This window comes from Lathamus discolor, chromosome 1, assembly GCF_037157495.1.
Source record: "Lathamus discolor isolate bLatDis1 chromosome 1, bLatDis1.hap1, whole genome shotgun sequence".
In the NCBI taxonomy this organism is placed as follows: Eukaryota; Metazoa; Chordata; class Aves; order Psittaciformes; family Psittacidae; genus Lathamus; species Lathamus discolor.
Genome location: NC_088884.1, coordinates 80,198,036 through 80,221,051, shown reverse-complemented (window position 1 = coordinate 80,221,051; position 23,016 = coordinate 80,198,036). Strand labels below are relative to the sequence as shown.

At 38.7% G+C, this 23,016-nt stretch overlaps 1 protein-coding gene across 1 annotated transcript in view; it reads right to left on the bottom strand.

Annotated features, from left to right (window-relative positions):
• Positions 1-23,016, bottom strand: part of CACNA1C (calcium voltage-gated channel subunit alpha1 C) — a 489,049-nt gene that overhangs the window by 410,267 nt on the left and 55,766 nt on the right. Inside the window, exons 2-3 of the mRNA XM_065682645.1 lie at positions 6,399-6,720; positions 2,671-2,776 (exon numbers count right to left, since the gene is read on the bottom strand). Coding sequence (XP_065538717.1) covers positions 2,671-2,776; positions 6,399-6,720 — 428 coding nt within the window. The remainder of the gene's footprint in view (positions 1-2,670; positions 2,777-6,398; positions 6,721-23,016) is intronic.

Below are 23,016 nucleotides of genomic sequence, written 5' to 3'. Positions count from 1 at the left end.
CATGTCTCAGGAAGTTAAGGACAGCTCTAGAAACACAGAATGTGGGAGGTTCTCTCGTAGCTTTACCCCTAAAAGGGCTAAACTGCAAAATGGAAATGAATCAAGAGTTACACAAGCGAAAATTTCTTCTGGACAGATAGGAAGATTCCGTATGCATTTTGTCAGACTCTCACACTGTGCATGAATCTTTGCATGCTATTAACCTATGCAAACACATTGAAGACATACCCTCCTTTCCTCTTTCAGCTTTTACAGGTTTAGGGCTCATGGCTGCAAAATAAATCTGATTGCAAAACACATGCTCACAAGTGGAAAAAAATAAAAGTGAAAAACAAGTGAGTATAACAAGAAGTGAGTACAACAACAACTCTTCTGCAGTTCCTACCATCTGGAATAACTTCCCTTTAACTCTGCGCTTCACCTACGCTTTCATCCCATTCCAAAACATAACTAACACATTTTTTCACCCTTATTTCACCCATTTGCCCCCACTTCCCCCCCTTATTGCTCAGTACTTTACTCGCTCATCACAGTACACAACTCTTCACAATTCTATGAAAAGTCTCTGAATGCAGCATACGACATACGCAAAAAAGCGTTTCCAAACAGCAGTATATACATGCCAAGATATACGTATATCACCCTGAGAAAGCAAACAAACAAAACCACAAATCCCACAAAACAACCACAACAAGGGACTAACGATACCACAGGACCAAAGGCTACTGGGAAGTTGGAGGTCCAGGGTTGGAAGTTGGAGGACCAGGAGGTCCATAGTATAGAGTCTTAATTCCACTAGTGCAACCCCTTCATGGAATACTAAGTATCCCATTTTCCATTTTTAATTACTTTTTCCATTAAGACCCAAAGAACAATGTGCAGTCAAGCAGACTACCTATTTACTTTCTTCTCCCTGCTCTTTCTCTAAAACTGCTATTTAGATAAATTAACAATGCCTCCTCACCTTCATTGCTATAACATTTCTAAACTTTCCTCAGATGATGATTCTTGCTTGGCTCAGCTTTTTAAACTCCTACTCACAAATAACATGAGTGTTTTGGTAGACTGACCAAATGATGCAAAAGATGCCTTGGAAAACAGATGCAGAATAGCAATTCAGCTCACAGAAGTGCATATATTTTCTGATAGAAGAACAGTTTCAATAAACCTCATTCAATTAAGAATATACTCCCAACCCAGTATAAGCCAGCAGTCTCCTCACTGAAGTAAGACAAATACCCACACAAAATTAAACTCAAGACAAAGAGTTATCTAAACTTCAACTCTGTTCCATTTTCATACCTCAACCTTGGAAGTCAGAATGTGCAATAAATATACTGCTTTTATCACCAGAGAATCGATTGAATTCAAGGTGTTTTTTAAAAGATACTCATTTTGAAAGGTGCCATACTGAATTGTCTTACATATACACACCACAATTCATCACTGGTAATCACTAAGTCAAGCTAACAAAAAGATAGCAGCAAAAGAGAAATAAGATCACATATCCTGTCAATATAAAGAATAGTTAAAAGTTAACAATCACTTATCTCCTCCTGCTACTATTTTTAAACTTCTTTAAGGAGTTACAGAGGAAAAGCATTAAGCTTAAATCTTTTATTCCCTTTTTTTAACACAGAAGTGCTGTTCCAGCAAAGTCCTGAAGTTTGCGATTTGTTTTGTGTAACTCCAAGAGATATTTAATCAAGTGACTGACTTCCAAGAACAGCACAGATCATTTTAATCACAATGTCTGTCAGCCACCCCAATTATCCCTACTTTGGAAGTATGGCTTTTGTTTTCCTCCCCTGTTGCTCTTAAGTTTCTTATGTCTCAGTAAATTTTAATCAGGAAGGAGCATCCCAACTCTTAAACTCTGGGAGTAAGTTTTCAGCCTGATCCAACCAGACAAGTGGGAGATTTGTTCACATATTTGGGAGAAATAAGAATGTTTTCTGCTAATTCAATGAATTGTGTTCCAAAACTGGTTTATGCTGTGTCCGTACTGAACAGAATTTTTTGCTATGACTTCATGCTAAGCCAAAAGTAAACACTCTTGCCTTTTTATATAGACAGTTCTATCCCAAAGTACCAACATTCGCATCAGTGGTGATGGAGGAAAAGCTATTTTCCTCAACAACAGGGAAGAAAAAAAAATCCCAAATAAACAAAAAAAAAAAAAAACCCCAAACCCACAAACAGTGTCCAGTCACACACGTGTCTCTGAAATGCAAGAATTAATGTATTTCCTAAGAAATTAGTCATCAAGCTGTGCTCTCAAGTTTCACCTGAGACAAGGACAGGATCATTTTCACAATGGCACTTTAAGACAAAACCCGTCATATAATCCATGATTAAAAGATTTCTTCTGCAAATACCTCCAGTTTAAAACTTACCAAACACTTTGGCAGCATGCAGAAACTTGTTAACCAAAATCACATCACATACAGCACCCAAGCAATTTTTGGAACATTCTTTTCTAAAGCCAGCTCAACTGAAACAGATGCTAACATAGAAGAGGAGACACAGCACTCCAATCCAATTTTTACTCTATTATATTCTTATCTTTGGTAGGTACGTTTATGTTCCCTATCTATCTTCAACAGTCTCTCTGGTCAGCTGTATAAAGGACTTTCAAAATAGTAAAACCAAACACTATTAAGGACTTACCAGATTGGAATTGGTGGCATTGGAATCATCTTCTGGAAAGGGGATATAGATAGCTAAGGCCACACAATTGGCAAAAATAGTCAGTAAAATAATTATTTCAAATGGTCTGAGGAACGGAGTTAAGGAAATTGGTCCAAAATGTGCACACACAAATAAAAAAGAAAAAAAAGATTTATAAGAATTCTGTTTAAAGAAAACATTCCAAGCCCCTTATATTCTGAAAAGAAACATATGCCTTTTTAAGTGCTTTTAGGAGCTCCCAGCCAAGAATCTTCCTAATATGTCAAAAGCAGTGTAGGCCAGTCGCGTGCCAGAGTAAACACAGATTTCTTAAAAGTTTTTTCTTCCTTTATTTATTTAGATTGCATTTTCCCCGTCTTCCTTCAAGTGTGGCTGTACTATTTTTAATAGCAGAAGCCTGCTCTAGAAGGACTGTCATCTTTCGTCTTACAGTTAGCTTCCCTCGGTCTTTTCCATCTGCATTTACAAACCCTGAAACCATTTTATCCAAAGTTTTAGGTGTGTTTTGTGGTGTTGTATTTCTCTCCTCCCCCCCCTTTGCCTTTCCCAGTCTCTGATATCTCAAAGTTAGATGCAAGGGCCCAAGAAATACAGGCATACATTCAGATAGAAGACATTTACATGACGATAAGGATTGTTAAGGCAAAAGAAAAAGGTTTTGTCCAAGATGTGCTTATACTGCACATTGCCATGTATGCTTGTTTTGCTTAAGAATTATTTTAGGCAGTATTCCTTTTTAATTTGGATTTTCTTTAGTATTTGTAGGGAAAACAAATGTGCTTACACAGTATATTAGGTGCAACGGGAAGCTAAGAGTTCTTGTGACAAGAGAAAGTAGCACCAATTCCAGAGCATTTCAGACCAGCATCAACTTTGTTAGAGAAAACACCACAATCATATTGGATGTTCAACAAGCAAATCCTGCAGAGCCTTGATGCCCCACTGACTGTCCATTGGAATCAAAAGACATTTTCCTACTGACCAATTTGCTGGCACTGTATTTCATCTACTTTTGTGGACTTCTTAAATGCTGTGAAGTGCCTCCAAACTCAGACTAGGGACCAGATTTACAGCCTGTCTACATTTACTTGCCTGCAAGAATATCCTGGAAGCTAGCTCTGGGAAAACTCACCAGTACTCTGGAGGGGAATTAAAAGCAGGACAGGACAGAGAGAATGCCAAGCATAACCTGTGCCACAGAGTGCATTTGAGCATGAATTTATATACCATGGGACTGGCTTTGCAGCATTGCCAAATGTCAACACAGCATGTATGTTTCTGGTCAGCAGACTACTGCTCTCAGCAGGTTTTAGCAGGAAAGAACTGGAGATCGGGATGTGCAGCAGCATGAACTGCAAGATATACACAAATCCCAGGCACCTGGCCACTGCATATGCTCAGATACTTTCTACAATTCACATATGGAATAGTCAAAGTATTCCAAACTTGCCAGACTACCCTGCTTAAACCTATGAATAATAGGAGATATATGACCATACTGAGGAAGAAAAGCAGATGAGGGCAATACCCACGGGGCTTCTCAAAAAGTTCAGGCTGTATATATAGTGTTTACTGTATAAACACCTGAATTTCCATAGGCTCTCCTTTTCTTAACTATTTCCTAGACTTCTTGGTTTTGACAGGATTGTTATCTTTTAACTTACCACTGCTCATGCATATTTTCTTCCAACTTCTTTTTGCACTGTAAAAATAAAATGGTGTAAACTCTACAGATACGCTGCACACAGAGCAGAAAATTAAACACACAGCTAAATCTTTGCAAAATAAGGCAATTGCTTCATTTCACTTTTTCTTATGTGCAATTGCACCTTCAGGCTCTTAATGCTTGGATCAGAAACTCCGCAGAAGTACCATTTGATATTTAATATCTACTGTGCTTAGACTTGAGTGGTTCAGCAAATTAAGCTAAGCTTTTCTCAGTAGTTTTTAGCAATTAGGATAAGTCAGAGTACAGAATAAAATTAAATTGCATCACAACCCTTTATATTGTTACTTGGGATTGATGCGTTTCACGTTTATAAACACTAGATGTCCAGTGAGCGGTTCTGATGGAAAACAAAAATACTTCCATCAACTCACCTAAAAGCAAACAAAACCATAAAATGCAATCATCAGCATCTTTGGATTGCTTTAATTGCATTGTTTGGTCCTCTCTTGAACCCAGCAGTGCTGTATCCGGTTTTACAACACACTGTTCCCATCATTCATTGCTGATCTTATTCATTTATCAAATATCACTCTGTGCTCTTTTTCAAAAGACATGTGGTTACTGGGGCGCTGGCAAGTGAACCAATATTCAGCTTCATCCGGTTAGTCATCACCCATCTTCTAACACTTAAAATACCAGAGCTATGTCCAAAGGGATAAAAAGTCACAAACTTAATCAGAGGGATTAAAAATTAGCATCTGAAGAAAGGAATAGGCAGGCAGGTAGTATAAGGACATCTAAGAATTGACAGGAACATTTTAACACATTCTTAATCTGGAAAATATGTCCATGTCAGCAAGACATAATAATCATATTCTGTTTTCATCTTTCTAATGTCCCAGCAGAGCCCCAAAGGAACAATATTATCACATTGTCTTAAATGCCATCATTCTTCTTTTTTTATCATATTAACTACTGCCAAGTTCTGTACTGCCTTCCCTTGACATGCTTATCTATCCCTAACAACATGTTTTCTCTTTTGTATTTTCTGAAGAAGCCCATTAGCTTCCGATTTACTGACAATTACTGTTCAGGGTAAGGCTCGGTTTCCCTTTGGGGATGCAAGGCAGGTGTACTTCATTTCAGCTTGTGTTTCACACCAAATTCTTAAATTCCAGCTGGTGCTGATCAGACTTGGGTGATTTTCTTCTTCCACACAATTAAACCAATGGCCAAACTCCCACTGACTTTCCAGGGAAGCAGCACTGACCCTTACATTCTGCAGTTCTGTGTCAGTGGTGATCATCTATCATCTCTTGACAGGCTGTCTCTTGTTCAGACTACTAGATCTGGCCCTATACTGCATTTGTACATGTTGCAGGATTACTTTAACTTTCTTTTACCTTGCTTCTAGATAACCAGTACCTCTTACCATACATTAGTGAGCCTTATTAGTTTAAGTGGAGTTCCAAAATAATGAATAGACTTTAGCCCTGTTTCATGGTCTTATTACATGTTTGGGTTTTTTTTCCTCCTCCTTTTGTCCCATTCTTTTCTCTATACTGTAGAAAGTGTGATGCCATGTATTTAACAAAAAAAGCATAGGATTCAAAACACCACAGCTGTTTAACTGGTGGCACCTCTAAGTGCCTGCAAAAGAAGGTAAGGAAAGCCAGCAGCTGCTATCAATCCCATCAAGTCACTTCAGTTCTGGCCTCAGACACCATGCATATTTCCCACTAATTTCAGCCTTGGCCATGTGGTTTTAAAAAAGCAAATTTCAACCCCTAACCTTTATCATTTACACTTCCAGCTGTTTCTTACACCAGGGTACAGTTAAGGCTTCAGTCCTAAACTCTAAGCTCTTTTTTTCCCCCAGCATAAATGATCTTAGTTAAGACATCAAAAACTATTCATGTACTTTATGTTCCCAGTGGTGCCTTTCAACTTAATGTATTGATTTCTTCACACTTATGAATAGCGCCTGATGTGCACAAATAAATTGCTGTTTTCCAAATGAGAACATCAAAAAGGATATTTCCATTCGACGATGTTGATGCATGCCCTCCGGATGGGATTTTTCAGTGTTAAACACAGCAGTGCCCGGGGAGGACGTGTAGCTGTGGTGGTACCCTGTTTTTTCTGTTTCCCATACTGCTGCCGTTTCCTCTGCGTGGAGCTAGCTGTGGATATTGTTGCATTGCCAGCACTACCCATCAGTTTGGCTTGCCTGGCAGCATCAATCGCAGCTTGCCAGGACAGAGCTGCCCCTGGAGTAGGGATATGCTCTGGGGCAAGCCCTGCAGCTGCATTGGCATTCATGTTGGCATGAGCTGGACGGGGACTCCCATAGTTGGAACCTATGAAAGGAAAAGATAAAAAATAGAAATTTGTACAGACACTTTTTAACAGCAGAAAAAATAAACAGTTTCTTAAACCACAAGTATCAGTATCTTAAGTATCAGTAAAATCAAGAACTAGGGTTCAGGATAACAATTTGTCTTGCAGGTCTCCCAACAAGACCCAGTAGACACTGAGCTATTAGGAGCACCTCCAATTACCGCAATCTGCGGGGATCCATAGAAAAGAAACTGTCCTCTTTTCCTTTTTTACTCACCAATTTTGCAAGTTGGATTGCTTGAAAGCTCAAAAGGGGAGGCTAGTTCTCATCACTTTATTACACAGACATGCAGCACTATGCTATTATTTGGCAAAGAACCCGAATGAAGTTCTCAAGTCCTGTCATGAAAATCCTTAGGTTTCCAATAATGCCTGAAGGTAAAGTGAAATTTTAACAATAACTGCAATTCTCTCTGCAAACAGTACATATTGTTTGCAGGCAGTTGTAGTCAGCCTAAGAACAACCTGACTAGAAGGTATACTGAAGCAGAAACTGGAACACAAAGGAAGGGCTTGTGGCTTTTGTGCTCTATAGGATGCTGTGCAAGCAGTTTAGGCCAACTAATATATCTAGAAACTGGAACTAACTCCCTATAAGCTGATTTTAAGGTAGCTGAACTATTGAAATCAATGGAGTCACATCTAAAAGGCGTGTATTAACAAGAATGCTAAGTCCTAGAAGTCTCAAGCTTTGTGCATCTTCTACCCAAAACTGAAGGAGTATACACTTTTGTCCACACACAGTAATAGGATCTATATGTCAGGTGACATGTGGCTTATATTTAGGTCTTAGCAGTACAGAAAATTAAAGTCACCCTTTCAAGCTAGTGCAATTGTTCCATTGTTTCAGTAAAGACAGTGAAGTCACCTGTGCCTCTTCAATGAGGCTTTTTCAGCAATACAAGTTAAAACTTCCATCACTTCAAGATGAGTGAATTTTGAAACTTCAGATTCCCTTCCTCCTTGGAGTATGCTTCAATTGATACACATGAGAACTTGTGAAAGGCTAACTGAATTTTGCCACAAACACTTCATAGTATGAAGAAAATGTAAACCATGTTAGACAAGTGCAACATAAAATCTACACAAAGTCACAACAGCAAACTTTAATTAGAAAGAGCTTCCTGTTTAGATATGCCATGTAAGATTTCAGAGCCTACTGAATTTTTTTGTGGACCTGCCTGTGGCCCACACATTGACATATACGTAAAAGGAAGCCCAGACTACTTCCAGACCTTATTCCTTCACAGAATTCAGTTTCAAAACACTGCACACGCAAATGTTTTCTGATCAGCAGAGACTATGCTTCAGAAAAAATGCACATGCAGGCAGCAAATAGTATAAACTCAGTACTTTGCTTGATCACCTTATATTTCAAGGCAAGCTCAAAGTCTACTATTGATGGTGTTCCACTTTAGTATAGAAATATGATTCTACTAAATAGATCAGATGGAATCCCATGGACTACTAGACGAAGCAAACAGAAGACCACATGACACTGTTTTCCTTAAAATATCAGACAAAAGACATTCAAAACTGGGGAACTGGCAAACTGCTCTTGAGCAGAAATAATTACCCAAGATGAATATTTCATAGCTGCATGTGCAGTGCCAAGATATCATAGCAATGACCAATGACTGTACTAAAATGAATTAAAGCAGGTAGAATAAATACAATTCCATTGACACAGAATGCAACAGGATATGCTTCTACCTAGAAAGCACACAATATTTTTAAATTCATCTCAATCACAAGGAAGGACATGATAGTCATATGTTATTTTATGTCAGGCATTGCCATGAGATTGCCAGGCTGACAGAGTTTCATTGCAGAGCAGGAAAACCTAGAGCTTGTCTCTGCTCACTGAAAAAGCTCCTAGTTGCAAACCAGCCAAAGGAAGCTGGTGAGTAATATGACTCTGATGCATGAAAGGGAAAGCTGAAAGAAACAAGAAATTGGGAAATAGTTAATTCACACCCCTCAGAATTTGAAACTGAAGAAAAAGAGCTTTCGGAATTGCTCAGGCTAAGCAGATTTCCTCGATGAAGCAGGCAATCAACTGGCGGACAAACTTAGTTTTCTAAGGCTAAGCAAATTGTACACAGCACTACTCACGGGATACGTATTTATTTTCAGACCAGTTTCAGATGCAGTTTTTCCTCTTTAGCATCTACTTGACCTCCCTAGCCTGAAGCATGCTGGAAAGATAAATAAATGGAAAATCACTCTAATTATTCTCCAACTCCAGCTCTTCTTAAATACTGACCCATTAGAGTGGATAAGAAATATGTGTGTGTTTTCCAGTAAAAGAAAACTTGCTGATCCATCACCACTTGTGTTCTTATCATGCTGACTAGACCATGTGGTCCTGGAAATAAACAGCTGCTGCATCTTAATGAAGACTTTCATGCAATTTGGGAATGTGTCAAGCTTCTTCATTATTATTGCTTATTAGCTAGGATTCAAGTCTATGCATTGTGACACAATGTGCCAGCAAACTTCAGGATACAACTTACAGTGGTTTTGTTGCTTTTGCTTCTATTATGGGACTGGTGCTCATGGTAAAGTGTTTTGTCGCAAATTAATTTCAAAAGACGAGTCAGTAGTGACAGATTTATATTAACAAATATTACAAATATTGATTACTGATAAGGATCTGTCCGTTTTATGAAGCTCAGAGGCTGCAGACTCTATCTGCACTAAACTAATGGCAGTGACAAATGACTTGATCTACAGGCAGTTTTATAGCTTAAGTTGAACAGTGAAGCTCACAGCTTCACAGAAAGTACATTCAAAAACTGAGGGAAATATTTTCAAAGACAGCATAGCCAAAGTTTCAGGGCGAATGAAATTCTGCCCTGCGATCTAAATACTTAGTGTTAATTCCTAGGAAGCAAGCAGAATGCGGTTCATACTGAACTTGCAAGGCACAATGCTAAATTTCACCTGGGGCATTTGTTTCTCCCACATCACAAAACTTTGCTGTAACCAGAGAGCTGGAGTTACTGGATTTGCTATTTTCATTCTGCAGTGTAGCAGTTAAAATACTTCACTCCATTTCCCTAATAGAAATAAAGTTTCAGGATAACTAAATCACTTTAATCATATTTGTTTATACTGCTATTAAGCTGGAAGTTGACCAGAACTGGGAAATGGAGATTCATCCCCCACTCAAACGCAGTAACTCACTAAGCGCTGTGATCCACAGCATCATCACCCTACTAATCCTTATCACCCTTTAGAAAGAATTTTTACTGTTGACTCTGTCCAGCTGGTGCACAAAAGTCTTTTCTCTCCAGGACTTCTGTGCTACGGTTCATGAGTTTAAGCATCTGAACAGCAATTAAACCGAAAAGTCCATGTATATAGATAAATATCATAGACTCATAGAATGGTTTGGTCTGGGACCTTAAAGATTAAAGAGCATTTGACAGATGATTGTAAAAAGGCTTAAGTATTACATGACCTTTTTGCATCAATTTTTACTAAAGAAAAATCCATCAAGAGCAGGTGAATAGCACAACTAATCCCCAACTGTGAATGGGAAACAAGCTAGGAAGCACTTATAAAATGTCCATGGTTTCAGCTACTTAGGCACCATTCCACGGAATACCCTAGAATAGTTATAGAGCTTCCTGAAGTAATCTCAAAGCTGTTAGCCACTGTTCGAATTCATGGAAGACAGGAGAGACCTCAGAGGGCTGAGGAAGTGTGAATGGATTCCCCACATACAAAGGTGGGAAAGGGAGAAATTTAAATCCAATTGAACTTCAGTCTCCAGAAAAACATCTAGGAGTAAGTAAAATCAACAAGCGTCTGTAAGTACTTGGGAGGACGGCAGACATGGATCTGTCATGAATACATTCTGTCAAAGAAAACTAATTCCTTCCAGAACAGGGTAACAGAATTCATATGCAAGATGGAAGCAGTAGGTGCCATGCCTTCTGACTTGATTGTGACTTGTAAGACAGTTTCACAAGGATGATAGGGACATACGAGCAAGAAAAATATTGCTGTAACATGAGTATAGAACCAGTGGATGCCTGAGAGCAGTTATCATTGGTACACACTCTAAGTTGGAGGATGTGACACATGGAGATACCCAAGTGCCTGCCCCCAGATCCAATTCTGTTCTGTGTTTTCATTAATGACCTGGATGATGAAATGGTGAATGGTGTTATTAAACAAGCAGGTAACTGTGAATTTGGGAGGTAAAGCAAATACACTGAAGGACAGGATTTGAATTCAAAATGAACTTCATGAATTGGAGAAAAAGTCTTAAAAATAGAATGGAGTTCAGCAGGGACAAATGCAAAGTGTTTAAGCAAAATGAATCATCCACCTAAATTATTTCCAGAAAAGCCTTGGGGGTTATACTGGATCCCCAACAGAACAGAAGTTGATACTGTCATACTGCCTTCTTCCCACAAAATGCAATCATCGCAATGTAGTATATAAATAGGGATAAAATCTGTGCAACACTGCAAGTAATCCTTTTCCTCAGCTCAGCATTAGCTGGGCTTCTGCTGAAATACAGTGGGCAGTTTTAGGTTCCACACTTCAAGAAAGATACGGCTTAGTTGAGCCTGCCCAGAGGAGAGCAAGGAGACAAACCAAAGGCCTAGAAAACATGAGTTATGAGGCAAATGACAGAAATGGGAATGACAATTTAGATTGTTGCTCCTAAAGATGAAGACTCTTTACACTCACAAGTGTGTGTATATATATCTTTTTATATATATACACATATATGTTATTAATATATATTTCTAAATGTGTTATTTTATTTCAAAGAACAGAAAAGGAATATTTATCACCATACTCACAATGAATAAGCAGAAGCAATGTTTTTGCAGTAAGAAAACTTCATTATATGCTTTTGAAAACACTTTCTAATCATAGAGACAGTGAAGCACATCTGCTGACTTCCTGGATTGGTGGCAGTACCTCCCGCACTCTACGTCTTTTAGACCAGGTGTCCTGGAGAAAAGTCTTTTGCAGAAATCTTTATTAACTTTTTAGTTGACATACCTGGAAATTTTCTGTAGTGAATGCAGCGCTGCACGCATACAGCATTCACTTTCTTTAGAGCATGTTTTCTTTAGAGCATGATTATCCTTATTGCCCTGGTCTGTGACTGCGTTTTTGTTTGTTTGTTTTTAAAGTTGACAAAACATTAATTCTAACAGCTACCCGCTAAAGTGACACCATTTTTTTTTTTCCAAAAAGAAGATTTTTCTGTAGGTAATTTGCAAGTAGAGATAGGAGCTATAATGAAAGCTGGATTGCAATCTGCGCTATGGCTTTTTCTATCACAAAATTTATAATACACACATACACTTTTAAACATCATGTCAGACTAAAACACAGTGTGTAGTTGTTAGCCCCAGATAAGAGAGTTAAAGAATTTTTCCTTCAAATTGTTTTGGGGCTTCAGAACACACACATAAAAGATACACGATTTAAGACAGTTCAGTTGCAATACTTGAGACTAAACATTCTTTAAAACCTAAACAAACAAAAAAACCCAAACTTGTTCAAGAGCCATGCCTCATTCGCTACTAGATCTTTATTTTCCTTTATCTCCCCCCTCCAACAGAGGGCCTTTTTGCTGCATTCCATTAACTCAAGAAGATGCAATAAGCTACTAGCAGTGTGAAAAAAACAAGTCAGTTTCAGTGAAGAGAGCAAGCGCACAATCTCCTCTCACTTCAAGTACTGAATTCCTCCAAGTTAAATATTTACACTTGAAAATTACCCATGGACATTGCACGGTAAATTGTCATAACTTTGCCAACACTATTTGGATTTTGAATTTTCTAAGAAAAGGACAGACTTTTATTCTATATTAGTAGAACATCCATCACAACAGATTCCTGGCTCATGAATAAAGCACAACAAGAATACAAGCAGTAATAATTCCCTACCAACACTGGAATAAATCAGGAGATAACTCTTCCTTTAAAATTATCATATGTATAGTTCTCTCCATGCAAAAATACTTTGTTTCAAAGCATGATACAAACACATTGCTTCCCGATAAGATCTTTTCTCCCTACGCACTTACACATGCAAAATATTTAGGCATTGAGATACAAACGTCTAGCATTTCCTTTATTTTTCTGCTTGAAAATGCCCTGGTTTTCAATAAACACAATTCAGGGGCTTGGGTTGGTTTTTGTTTTGGTTGTTTTTTTTTGTTTGGGTGGGTTTTTGGGGGGTTGGTATGTTTTGTTGTTGTTTGGTTGGGGTTTCTTTGGGCCAGGGGTAGGTGGCATTGGAGTTTTTTAATAAAAGGCACAATCCTATACTTGTAGCAAAAGCAAATAATATTTTTATTTACTGACAGTTTGAGGGTTTTACAGTTCATTCTGCAATAACAAATGATAGAATCCCTCCCCTTCTAATTAGTAGGTGATAACAAGTTATGAAGATTTCATCTCGAGAAGTAAAAGGACAACTTCAGTTCTATTTTTACATTCTGAAACAAAACAAAGTAAAGCAACAGTCTCTTATACCTCCTTCGCCACAGAAGCATCTTGTCAAATCTTGCTCAGAAGAGCCACAAGTTTGAAAATGTGACTCTGAAGTCACAAAAATCCATCTAGTTTCTGATTTTCTCTCCTGTAACTATAGATTGAAGAGAACTAGCCTGGGAGGTAAGGTCTCTTTTTTAGAGAGGAGGAAGAAGAGAGAAAAGCATGGCGCCTAGTAAATGTTAAGCCCCAAGGCAAGTGTCTAATATTAAAGGATTGATAATTGACACAGATACTAGGAGAGCCAGAGAAGTCTATAATGCAACTCAGCTGGACTACAAATTCTATTAGGAGATAAATCTGTTAGACTGGGGGAGGAGGGGTGCTAAGAGGCCAACTTCCTTTGAAGCACTTGCATTTTCTTGTGGCTTTCACGCTAACAGAAAACACAAAGAAACCCACGAAGACTCCTTCTTGATTTCTTGAGGCATGTTTCTGGTGGCACCTATGTTAAGCTCTTGGAAATCAAGCCAAGCAACACTTTCCTTCAATGATAGCTCACTGAAACATTCATAAAACTCCAAAATATCAATAGAGGACTAGTGACATAAAGATCCTTTTTACTAACACCAGTATTTGCATTCACCTCAAATAATCCTGAGAGAACCCAGTTAGCCATGTATTTGAAGGAGTGGCTAGCAAGAGCTTTTGCATAAAACAGTAGTTCTGCTGTGATAATGCAATATCCCACAGAACACAAAACACAAAGCCTTTTCTAATATCAAATAGCATGCAAATTAAAAACCAAGGTTCCTCACTTGGGGCAACAATAGATGCATGTATCATGGCATACTGCATTAATACATCTTTTAAAAGTATTTTAGGGTACCTATCAGTACAAAACCTTTGTAGTAATATGCGTACATGTCACAGTGAGTTTCTTGGAAGAACAATGTGCTTCTTGGACAAACTCCAGGCACAGATCCTCAAATGGAGGCATCAAGAGAAAGCTTTCTTGTTCAAACATGTTATTTTTGCACCGTTTATCAAATTTAATGTTACATCATTAAGGATGCTGGAATCAAGTACATATTCAGCAAAATTTCTTTAACTTCAGCAAAATTCCTCTGGAGATTAACCATAGCTCAATAGATTGGATCCTTCTGACAAACTTGTCACCTTAACTACTCATCATTTTCTTATCGGTGAATGATTACTCTTCACTTTGTGAGTAATCTAAATATAACTTCTTTACAGAAATAAAACTCTTACAGGTTTAAAATGTATCAGATGCTGTATTAGATGGTCTCCAGATTCTTCACCTGAGAATGCAGAATGGGATAAAAACAAACAAAGTTGTTAATGTGATTGCCTCACCCTACCCAAATCATTTTTAAAAAGGGATCTTGTTGAAGCTCCCCCTGTGGTCTGTGCAGAGGACCATTTCTTCCATTCTTAAGACAGATGTTTGAAACACAAGTGAAACCAGCTGTTACAAGTGCCAATCTCTCTTCAGATTGTACAGAAGTAATCTAAAACATAACTTTAATTGCACATCAAATTTAAGTGGATTAAATGAGATGAAATGACTTCCATTCATATGTGGGGAGTATATACATGCACATGTGTTTCTGCACAAGGTACAGAACAACTGTGTAGCTGCTTTTGGCCCAAAACATGAGAAAATTTGGAAAATACGTACAACTGTATATTATCTAAATAATTCAAAGCCTGCAATTTCAATGATACTTCATCCTAGAAAAATCAATTACAATTCTTCTACAACTCATAGTATTCTCAGGCCACAAACAGCAGTCTGTTCCCAGGTACATCAGATGATGACTAAAAAGCACAAAGGAATCTCTATGTAGGTCTGTATCTGAGTTACAGACAATATGAATTTCAGTAAAAATAGACACATACACACAAACCAAAACAAAATAAACCCTTCAGCATCCAGCTCTAAATGGAGATCAGCCCTGACAAACAATACACAGTGCAAATTTTAGAGGATGAGGGTTTTTTTCTTCTTGCTGCTTGCAGGGTCAGTGTTCAGCTGCACAAATCCAGACAGCAGGCAGAGCTTGTTGGAATGTTCTTTGGAAGTGTATAAAAGGAGTGGATATCTAACCTTCCTATATAAGCCATAAGTACTCCCTGCCAGCCCTCCCTCTCACTGGTGATACCCACATCAAGAAGTCGTTAATCCACATTATCATACAATGTCTTAGGTTAAAAGGGACCTCTGAAGGCCATCTGGTCCACATCCCTCCTCCTTTTTAGCCCACTCATCCAAAGCGGTCAAATTTCAACAATCTCTTTGGCTTTCCAGCACCATGGCTTGCACCACTACTGCTGTCTCTTGAGTCTGTGGGGAGCACTGCAGGAACTGACCACAGCAGGGACCCAAATCCAAGGTTCATCCAGGTACTGGGCATACAGTTTAAAAGAATAGTATATACCTAATTTTCAAAAGCTACTTACTAAATAATACTTTGTGAAAGCCAGACATCTATAAATTATATCATTAGCACTCACACAAAGCAATCACCTAAAAGCTATTTATTGCTTTTCACAAAGGCAAAACTTAGAATTTATTTTAAACTGCAGTTACCCAATATTAGATTAGGCATGCAATACCCTAATAAATTAAAGATGCACTCCCTTCTTGAAATGCAGGCAGTTTCAAAGGAAAAGATATTAAAAGATGCTTCAAGTGTCAAAACTGACTTTGATTTCACCTATTAATCTCAGTGTTCTAAAAACCACATTTTTCCCATTTTTAAAATGCAATTACTTTTTCCCCCCCCTGCTGCTTGGAGTAAAAGCAACAGAAGACCAGAAAAAGCAACTAGAGAGGAAAGTTTTAAAACAGACTATGAAAGTGTTTTGCCAAATCCTAAGAATTAAGACAATGACAGATAAGGTCAGGGTTTCTCCTAATTTCACTCTAATTAATGTTATCTTATCTCTGAATAATTTTTGGGCAAAATTAAAGTATTCAAATGGGAGGGCTCTTTGTAACTTGGCACCAGCCAGGTGCTAGAAAGAGATCATGCAAAAAAAAAAAAAATTTAAATTGAGAGAAGACAAAAAATAAAATGCTGCCTCAGTCCTATCCTTCTGTTTCCTTTCATCTACAGAATCTCAAGAGGATGCTCGATATACAACGTGCTCTGCAAGACAAGAAGGAGGAAGCCCTTGCAAACCTCCATTAAAGCAAACCCACAGAAAATTACTAACCACATGAATACAAACCATGCTATACAACAAAGGAAAACAGTGCTTGTTTCAGCTTCAGGGTGATATTAAAAGGCAATTTTAAAAAAATAATAACACTTTTCCTCATACCAGACATTCGTGATCTAGAGGCACTGCAGCAGTAACAGATTTAGTTTAAAGTCACTTCGCATAGAAGAAAATAATTTTACTGAGTTGCTTGGTATCTAAAGTACTATGTTCTATCTCTAACATGCAGACTTTTCCCTGACATTCTTTTTTATTTACTGGTATCCTCCTGGGGAATGTTCCAAGTCTGAATATTAAGCATGTGTAATATCCAGATGCAAAAACAAGCACTCTTGACTTGCTCTGCCAGTGAAGAGCATTTCCAAACTAAATAAGGCACTAAATCAGAAGAATGCAACTGTAGCAAAAAAAGGAGGGGATAATAAAAGGTGGGAAAAATTAGCAAGAGACAATCTTTGTAAGCACCTGTATGAGAATAAACAGCATCTGGCTTATATCTTAGGTTGAACACTGTAACACACAACCCTGAAATAGTCCTTATGTCACTGGTTGTCTATCCAAACGTTGTTAACCAGCTTCTCTGTGACCTTTTCTGCAGTGGATGCAGCAAGTGTTTGAGATAGTCTTTATAGATTCTTTCTAAAAATAAAGAATCCTGCTTATATAAAGGCAGATTAATTGATCATTACTGATTTGACACACACCAGAGCAGAAGTGGCAAGAGAAGATGCACACCAGGTTTGTAGAGCACTTGCTTAGATCTCAGTGGGCAGTATTTTAGCACTGCCACTGCATCAGTGCTCTAGCCACTGCTCCAGACCCACCTTTCTGACAGTTATCAGATCACACCAAACACAGTGAAAGCTGAGGCTTGTGTGTTCCTTTTTGGGGGCCCTCTGGACTTCCTAGGATGCACATCACAAAAAAGCTGATATTTCCTACAAACCATCTACTCTGATAGCATTTGAACACTGGTCAAAAGATTCTGCATTTCTTCTGCTTGCTAGGAGTAAAAAAAGCCCAAACCCACCACCACCAAACTACAACCAACCAACACTTTAAAACCCCAAAACATCCAGCCTATTTACAAGGAGTAAGCATCTCTCAGTACCTCTGGAGTTTGCCATGAAACTGTGCCCTCCCTGTCTGGAGGCAGGGCATACAAGCAAGTTAACTCCTCTTTCATGACTGAGCTGCTTTGTCCTGAGAGCCAGTTGTCTGGCTTTAACTAAGGGTCAGAGTGAACCAACACAGACAACATAGACCTCAATGAGTTTCAACCTATGTGCGAGCCTCAAAGCTCAGGTAACATGGCTGTACAAAGCATTGCTACAGAACACATCACAGGCCCCCGTTCTAGACTCCACACCTCAAGAAGAAGAATAAAACAGTTTAAAGAACTGAGAAGTACAAGAAAATGTAGAATAGGATAATATATTACAAAGATACCTGAATCATTTAGTCTTATATAGAGACAAAAAAAAATTCATCAGAATTTATCAGCATGAGCATGCAAGATTTTTGACACCACATGACCCTTTCAGCTAACTGGAATAACCCTTATGAAATGACATATTTGGTAGCTGTAACTAAGCAAACTCAGATGTCCAAGAAGTTACACACTGCTAGCAATGAGGATGCCAAATCAGTGGGAAACTTAAATGTGAAATGTCAGGGGTCACCTCCACTTTGCCTCCCCAGCTCAAGCCTCGGTATTTTTCTAATGTTCCTTATGACACTCAAACAGCAGGATTCAGAAACTGCTTGGAGAGATCCCTCAGCTTGGCTTCTGTTATCCACATACAGCCCAAGGACAGTAGGAAACATGAAGCAATTATGATGATATTTAAAAAAACATCAATCAGAAATTCCTCTATAAAATGGTACCTTTTACAACATATTGAGGTCTGCAACGTAATAAATACAAGATTTTCACATAGAGTAGGAATGCCCATTGTTGTCTTTTTTCAAGTTATTTGCAGCACAATGGTTCAATCAGAAAAGTAGTGCTACAAAACCAGTTATGTTATTTTAAGTAAATTACTCCCACTTAAATCTATACACTTCCTGAAACATTCTCTTGTCTCAAGTTTTGACTCATTGTATCATTACCAGGCACAGGCAGTAAAAGAGCATTCAACAGCAAATGGTGAAATGATGACAGAAAGCATCGTAGACAACCCCATGCAAAATTACAGAAGAGCTTTCCATAGAGGCATCATAACATATGTTTGTGGTTTGCATAGGAAGTTTAAACTGGAAGCCACTGATGGAAAATGGCATATTTAAAACTGTTATATTTCATGAAAAAAAAAAAAATCCCGTTGTTTCCTATTTTTGAACTTCAGTTTTCAAATGCGAGTTCAAAAAGTTCAATTATTTTTATCAGCACCTCATAAGAAGGGCAAGTATCGCTTTCAACTCATCTACCCCATCACAGATGACAATTTCTGTGAGCAGAATTTCTTGTTGGTGCTCTTTGGGAAGCTATAATAGTTGCTCCACATATTGTAGCTGCTTCAGCATAGCCCTTCTTCCAGGGCATGGCAAGGTTTGGTCACTACATAGCTTATGCAAAGGGCAGCATGATAGAGTCAAGGCTCTAAATTCTGGGAAAAGAGGCTCTGAGGAGATAACAGGATGATACATAAAGACTTCCTGTCCCTGCTTGTGGAATGACAGGAAGAAGTTTTGAAAAGATGCATGTTCTTTGAGATTGTAAAGATAAAGAGAAGGTGTGTGTGACATCCTTTATACACAATGATAAAAACTTGCCCTGCTGAGATGGGTTAACCTTTTCTCTTGATGTTACCAGAATGACATACCTTTCTATTCCTCCTCTGTCTGCACCCTGGAGGGACAAAGGCTCTCCCTCTGGTTGAAATCACGGACCCAGCACACTTTGCCTGATACTCCTGGCTCTAGCAGGCCACAGCTTATTTGCCAATAACACACAGTTGAACAAAGTTACCAAATTAACAAAACCAAATGAATTCTGCACATCAATTTATCTTCTCTTTGGGACCCTGTTACTGTATAAGTTTGCAATGATTCAAAAATGGCACTTTCAAAATCAGACATGCTGTATTTGTTCACCAAAAAGCACAAAACACACAAACCAAGAGCTGCTGCAGAGAACTCTCCCTACATTGCTATTACCTAACTATTAATCTTTCCTTGTACATTTTGTACATTCCAGCCAGCACAGCTAACCATGCACGCTAGTTAGGAAAAGCAGACTGAACTGATTAGAGCATGGTTTCTCTGATGCTGTGTCTTCTGGCATGCTTGCCATCCTTCCGACACTGCCTGGAAAGCCCCATCTCCTTCCTGAAGCTACCTATTTTGCATTCACAATATTCTCCGCTCCAAACATAATTTGAGGAAAAATTAATTGTTCTCACCCCAGATAGAAACAGGGATATTCTTCAAGAAGCAGCTTCCGTGAATTTCCAGCAGGGATTTTTCCTGAAGTACTGTTTTTATTGTCATGCTTTTCTTTAACATTTTATTTAATGGCATACATTCAGACAGGAAGCATACATTTATTGCTTTTTCATTCACACAGGTCACCTGGAAGATAGGTGACTTACTAAAACCTGCTATAGGTACACGTAACTCCTTTCTCCACACTACACTTCTGTTGTTGACAAGAATTAGAAATCAACACACATGCAGAAAGCAGAGTTCATTTCCCGAGTTCCAGCAATGTAAAATCTAACATGTAGTCTAACTTAGTCATCAATTCTTATCTGTACAGTTAAGGCACAGTGAAGTTCCTCTAAAAAAGCAGCCCCCCTCACCTCTTTCAGTTATCTATGATGTTCTGCAGCCATGGCTGCCTTCCTCTCCACTGACTACACATGAACTGTAGATGATTAGCTCCAACTAGACAATTTAAAAACAACCACAGTGAGATAAAATGACATCCATGACAAATGATTATTTTTGCTATATGGAGAACGACAATCTGAAAACAGACTATTTCATACTGTTCTATTTCTTTCCAGATCTTCTTTAAACACAGATAGATCCTTCCAACCACAGTCACTTATTCATTCTAGTCCACTAAGCAAATTATACTAATACTTCTAGATATATATCTATAATATACTTCTATACTTATATATATATATATACACACACAACTGTGTAGGCACAGTGCAACTGCAGACATCTCAGAGACATTCTAATGGTTCCAGAGCATAGATAATTTTTTCTTACTATTTGAAAACAAAATTTAAGATACCTTTGATATACATACTTTAAAGACGGGAGACAAAAATCAGAAGTCCCTGTATATCTAGGCTGCTATTCAAGCCCGGAGGTGCCTACTGATAAGTATGCACAGAATTGGAAGGAAGAGAGGTATAATCCCTCTTACCCATTAGCACCAGGTGCACTTGTGTACACATCACATACTACCATGTACAGTCCTAGAGAAAGACCAGACAGAAGCCCCTTTTCTATTAGATTCACATTTGATCATAGTAATATTCAAGAACACTTTATCTCTGCAATTTATACCTGAGTGAAAACATACAACCATGATGATAAAGTATCTGATTCAAAATTCATACCAAGATCTCTGCAATGATTCCTCATGAACCTGTAGATTTCTGACCAAACCTGACTGATCATTTATTTTCAGTTACCTGTAATGGTAATGGCCATTGCCTCTCCTACCTATAAAACTGCTGATTGCCAGGGAAAAATAAAAATATAAGTGTAAAGAATCATAGAATACACGGTTGGATAGGACCTCAAGGATCATCTGGTCCAACCTTTCTTGGCAAAGCATGACCTAGACTAGATGTCCCAGCACCCTAACCAGCTGAATGTTAAAAGTGTCTGATGTTGGGTAACTCACTCCTCCCTGGGGAGATTATTCCAATGACTGTTCTCACTGTGAAAAAAATTCCTATTGTGTCCAGTTGGAATCTCACCAGGAGTAACTTAAACTCATGACCCCATGTATTTTCCATGTGATTCCTTGCAAAAAGGGAGGTAGCCATCTTTTAAATACTGGAACATGGTGATAAAATCTCCCCTGAGCCTTCTTTTCTCTAGGCTGAACAAACCCAGTTGTCTCAGCCTTTCCTCATATGGCAGGCTTCCCAGTCCTTTCATCATCTTTGTGGCTCTTCTCTGGACCCTCTCCAGCCTGCCCACATCATTTTTGTACAGCAGGGACTGAAACTGAATACAGTATTCCAGGTGTAGCCTGACAGAAACTGAGTAGAGCGGGGTAATGACTTCTTTATCTCTGCTGGTGATGCTCTTGTTGATGTAACCCCACATTTTGTTGGCTTTCTTTGCTGCAGCAGCACACTGTTCACTCACACCGAGCTTGTTCCCACCAGGACCCTCAGATCCCTTTCTAGAGAGCTGCTCCCCAGCCAGGAAGGATCCCAGCCTGTCCTGCACTCCTGGATTGTTATTTACTGACATGCCAGACTTTAGACTTGTCCTTGAACTTCATAAGGTTCTTGTTAGCCCACTCTTCCAGCACAGGCTTTTCTTCCAAAGTGCCGCCTTCTCTTCCAAGGAAGAGAATCCCCTTTACTTGTTAATATACAGCACCCACATGGTGAGTTAAGTTTAGACTTAGTAGTTAGAACTACTCAGAGTACTTATTAAGGCTGCAGGCAGATGACTCAGTCCTGGCCTGAATAACTGAACAAGGCATGGAAAACTACTGGATGTGACGTGAGAAATTACCAGATGTGACAACAGAGTCAGATGCTGACACGGATTATAGGTAGCACTGTAAGGAATGGCTAGATTTCACACACAGTTAAGGAGTTGAGCCAGAGATGACTAAACTTCACATCTAATTGAAGGAAAGTACTGGAGTCCTGTTGGGGAGTAATGCAAGGCCAACAGTGTCTGGGTAACTGTGTCAGGAATGCCAAATGAGGCCAGGATTACAAAAATACCAATGTCAGAAACACCAAATTTGGTTATGGATGTAGAAAAGCTGGGACTACTGGGGAAAAAAGGTAACCAAGGGTGGGTTGTTTATTCTGGAGAAGACTGGTCAGAGGGGGGAGGCACAAAGGCAGAGAAAAGGAGAGCCATCAGAATCAAAAAGGAATAATGCAAGTCATGGGACAACAGTTGTATGGAGGTACCCATCAGGAGCACTGCCCTTAATCACCACAGCTGGACATCTACAACAAACCAACCTGTTGCTCTGACCACAACGTAAGTTTCAAACCTGCTTATGCAATCAGGAGGACTAGGGCAGCAGCTGTTTTCTCTGGTTGGCATCCAGACAGATGGATAAAGCATCCCAGTATTGCTATATCCACGTCTGTCACAGGCTTGATGGCATGAGTAACTACATACCGTTTCATAACGCGCATCTGACCAAAATTAAATGTCTTATTAATTTCTTTGCCTGCACCTCTGAGAGTAGTACCTTCACATAAGCACACAGAACATAGTTAATAAAGAAAATTAATTTTTCAATCCTCTTGACCTGGCACGTTGGGAAGAACAATAGAGTTTTTGACACTGGGAGTTGTT